The following is a 3184-nucleotide window of genomic DNA, read 5'->3' as shown; positions in this document are numbered from 1 at the left end:
ACCAGAGCGAGAGCAAGAGCGAGATCACACCCATCAACGCGCTTCGTCCAGCGGCAGCGCTGCACGGGACCCGCTCGGGAAGAATGTCTCCAATCCAAAGAAGTGTGTTTTTGGTTGTAAGGGAAAGATAACATTGTTCAGCTTCCTAAAGAACCCAGCGTTATGTAAACAGTGGATACAGTTTGTTTTTCCGGGGCAGCAACGGAGTTTCACAAGTGTGTTTTATTGACGAACGTTTTATAAACATGCCCAGTTCGACGCTGGATTTGCACATCGTTTGATACTGAAAGATGGAGCGGTCCCAGCTATAAAAGATCCCAGTCATGATTCAGAACTGCAGACGGTAAGTGAAACGGCATCAAATGTCTGTGTTTTGTTGGCATTCGGCGCCCGAGTGCTCGTCACTCTTTAGCTCCGCCCACGGCCCGCCTCCAGGAGCTCGGCTTTTTCCGGAAAGAATCGTAAAGCTGTATCTTTCTTTTATAAATATGATAAAACTAAAGACTTTTTTGGAGATATGAAGGATGCAGTACTACTCTATAGGTACTCAAGATTAACATGAGATTGGGTGAAACTGTGTGTGTTATGCCCCCTTTAAGATTTTTGTATCATTTATATACTATTATAGATTTGTTAATTTTTTTATTACTTTTTTTTTTTCTTTTTCAAATTTTGTTTTTAGTTTATTTAGTATGTCAAGTTACACTAAACGAAAATAAGAAATAATGACTTGCAGCTAGCTGAAATAAATGTTATTTCTATTTAGTTTGTTAACTATAATAGGCTTCCTCATACTTCATGTATGGGAATCCTGGTTCTTTAGAGACAAAAACAGTTACTGAGGGGGAGAATTAAAGCAAGAAATATCTTGACTAAGTAGTTTCAGTTTATGTTAATGCTTGCTTTGTCTCATCTTGAAGCCCTCTGGTGGAGAAGTGCTGTATTATTAGAGAGAGAGTCTGGCCCACCTCTTTGTGGCAGTCTTTATGGGCCTCCAGGGTTTTCATGATGGTGAGTTCTGCGTAGTTCTTGAAGCGCGCCGGTTGACTGCGCATGATCTCTTTCAGGACGCGCAGAGCCAGCGCTCGGATGGTGTGCTGTGGACGGACACAACCGTTCTTTAGCTGCATCTGTGCTGTTTTTAATTGTTGGACCATGTGACTATCAGGTACAGAATATGAGTGCGTGTCTCTCACGTCTCTGTCTCCCAGCGTCTCCAGCAGCAGCAGCAGCATGGTTTTGAAATGCTCCTCCCACACAGCCAGACTGTCGTCACGCGTGACCTTCAGCAGCTCCAGCAGAGCGGCCCGCCTCTCCTCCACACGCTCGCTGTGATTGGACAGCTCCTTCAGCAGATCACCAATCATCTCCAGGTGCTGCCTGGGTCCTGACCAATCACAGTCAGCAACATTAAACACACAATCTGAACATTTATGCACCGAATCACATCTGAATGAATCACTGAAGCATAATGGAATCATAGAGCTCAGGAAAGGCTTTTAATAGTCAGTGGCCATCAACTTTTCAGCTGCCTTATATTTTAACCAGTCCTTAAAAAGTATTTATAGAAACTAAACCTGAACTGTTTTGAAATGTTCATACATTATCATTGGCAGGGTTTTTAACCCTGACGCTAAACTAAAACTAAAACCATTAAAATAATAATAATAATAATAAAATAAAGTTGTTGTTTTTTTTGTTTTTTGTTTTTTAATTAAAATTATTTTATTTCAGCTTTCGACATTTCTCATTTTTGTTTAGTTTAACTTGAAGTACTAAAATAACTGACACTAAATAAATAATAAATACTATATAGGCATTAAAAAAAAACGACAAAAACACAGCAAAATGACTAAGAATGAAAACAGAAAATAATGAATACATAAAATAAATTAAACCTACATAGTAATATTTAAAACACAAAAACTAATAAAATAACATGACAAAAATACTAAACTTTAAACTAAAATGAAAACAGAAAATACTAAATAAATAAATGGATTAATTAAACCTAAATACCAATATTTAAAACAGAAAAACTAATAAAAACACTACAACAAAATTAATAAAAAATTAAAATGCAAACACAAAATAATAAATAAATAAAAACTTAAATAGTAATATAAAAAATAAAAAAATAATAATAAATATAACATGACAAAAATGCTAAACTTTAAACTAAAATGAAAACAGAAAATAATAAATAAATATAACCTAAATAGTAATATTTAAAACAAAAATACTCATAAAAACAGCACAACAAAATTAATAAAAATACTAAACTAAAATTAAAATTCAAACAAAAAATAATACATAAATATAACCTAAATAGTAATATTTAAAACACAAAATTACTACAAATTAAACAAAAATTAAAAAAAGAAAATGTACTTCAAAATATTAACAAACTCTATAATAGTATATCAGTGATGCTAAAATAACACTTATCTACGGAGATGTTTATTTACAGAAGTTGACTTTTGCTCTTTTCAAACAGTTTAAAACCTCCTCATACCTGCAGAAAAACCTTTCGAATGCATGATTTTGTTTTCTCCGCAGTCCTGTGGATGATCTGAAAGAGAAACCCAAAGACGCTGGCCTGTTTCTGTGAACTTGATAAAGTGATTCTTCCGTTGATGTGTTTATTCATTTACCGTCTCGGATGTGCTCCACGTCGTCAAACACGGCGAGAGCTCCTTTCTCGTAGGCGCTGATGGAGTCGCTGTAGTTGTATGGGTTGTATTCGCGAGCCCACGATCGAGGGGACGGTGTGTTTAATAATGACGTCTTGTTGTCCAGCGCTGTCCGGCCTCCCTCCATCACACCAGCGGACAGACGAGGATCCACACCGGTCTGAAAGAGAAACCTGCTAATTTAGCTTCAACCTGGTGAAAATAACATCTATTCATCAGAAAAAGTAATACACTCCATTGCAACATCATTCATATCCATTCTGGTTATATAAAGGCTGATTTATACTTCTGCGTCGGACCTACGCCGTAGCCTTTACGCCGTAGGCTATGCGTCAGTTTTCATTTATACTTCTGCGTCGTTGTCCGCGTCAACGTGCAGTACACATGCAAACCGCTAGTCTGCAGTGTCCACGGGCATGTTGCTGGTGTAACCCGCAGTACCACGGTAAAAGCCGAAGAAGAAGCGGCTCGTCGGAGAAGCATTATAGCCG

At 37.2% G+C, this 3184-nt stretch overlaps 1 protein-coding gene across 1 annotated transcript in view; it reads right to left on the bottom strand.

Annotated features, from left to right (window-relative positions):
* LOC107701787 (CLIP-associating protein 1-like) overlaps positions 1–3184 on the bottom strand; it is an 89756-nt gene that overhangs the window by 6845 nt on the left and 79727 nt on the right. Inside the window, exons 40-43 of the mRNA XM_016503897.1 lie at positions 2655–2853; positions 2516–2572; positions 1197–1387; positions 969–1097 (exon numbers count right to left, since the gene is read on the bottom strand). Coding sequence (XP_016359383.1) covers positions 969–1097; positions 1197–1387; positions 2516–2572; positions 2655–2853 — 576 coding nt within the window. The remainder of the gene's footprint in view (positions 1–968; positions 1098–1196; positions 1388–2515; positions 2573–2654; positions 2854–3184) is intronic.

Source organism: Sinocyclocheilus anshuiensis, unplaced genomic scaffold (genome assembly GCF_001515605.1).
Source record: "Sinocyclocheilus anshuiensis isolate Anshui unplaced genomic scaffold, SAMN03320099.WGS_v1.1 scaffold2184, whole genome shotgun sequence".
NCBI classification, from domain to species: domain Eukaryota; kingdom Metazoa; phylum Chordata; class Actinopteri; order Cypriniformes; family Cyprinidae; genus Sinocyclocheilus; species Sinocyclocheilus anshuiensis.
Note: the sequence above shows the minus strand (reverse complement) of the source record. Positions and strands in the feature narration are given on the sequence as shown.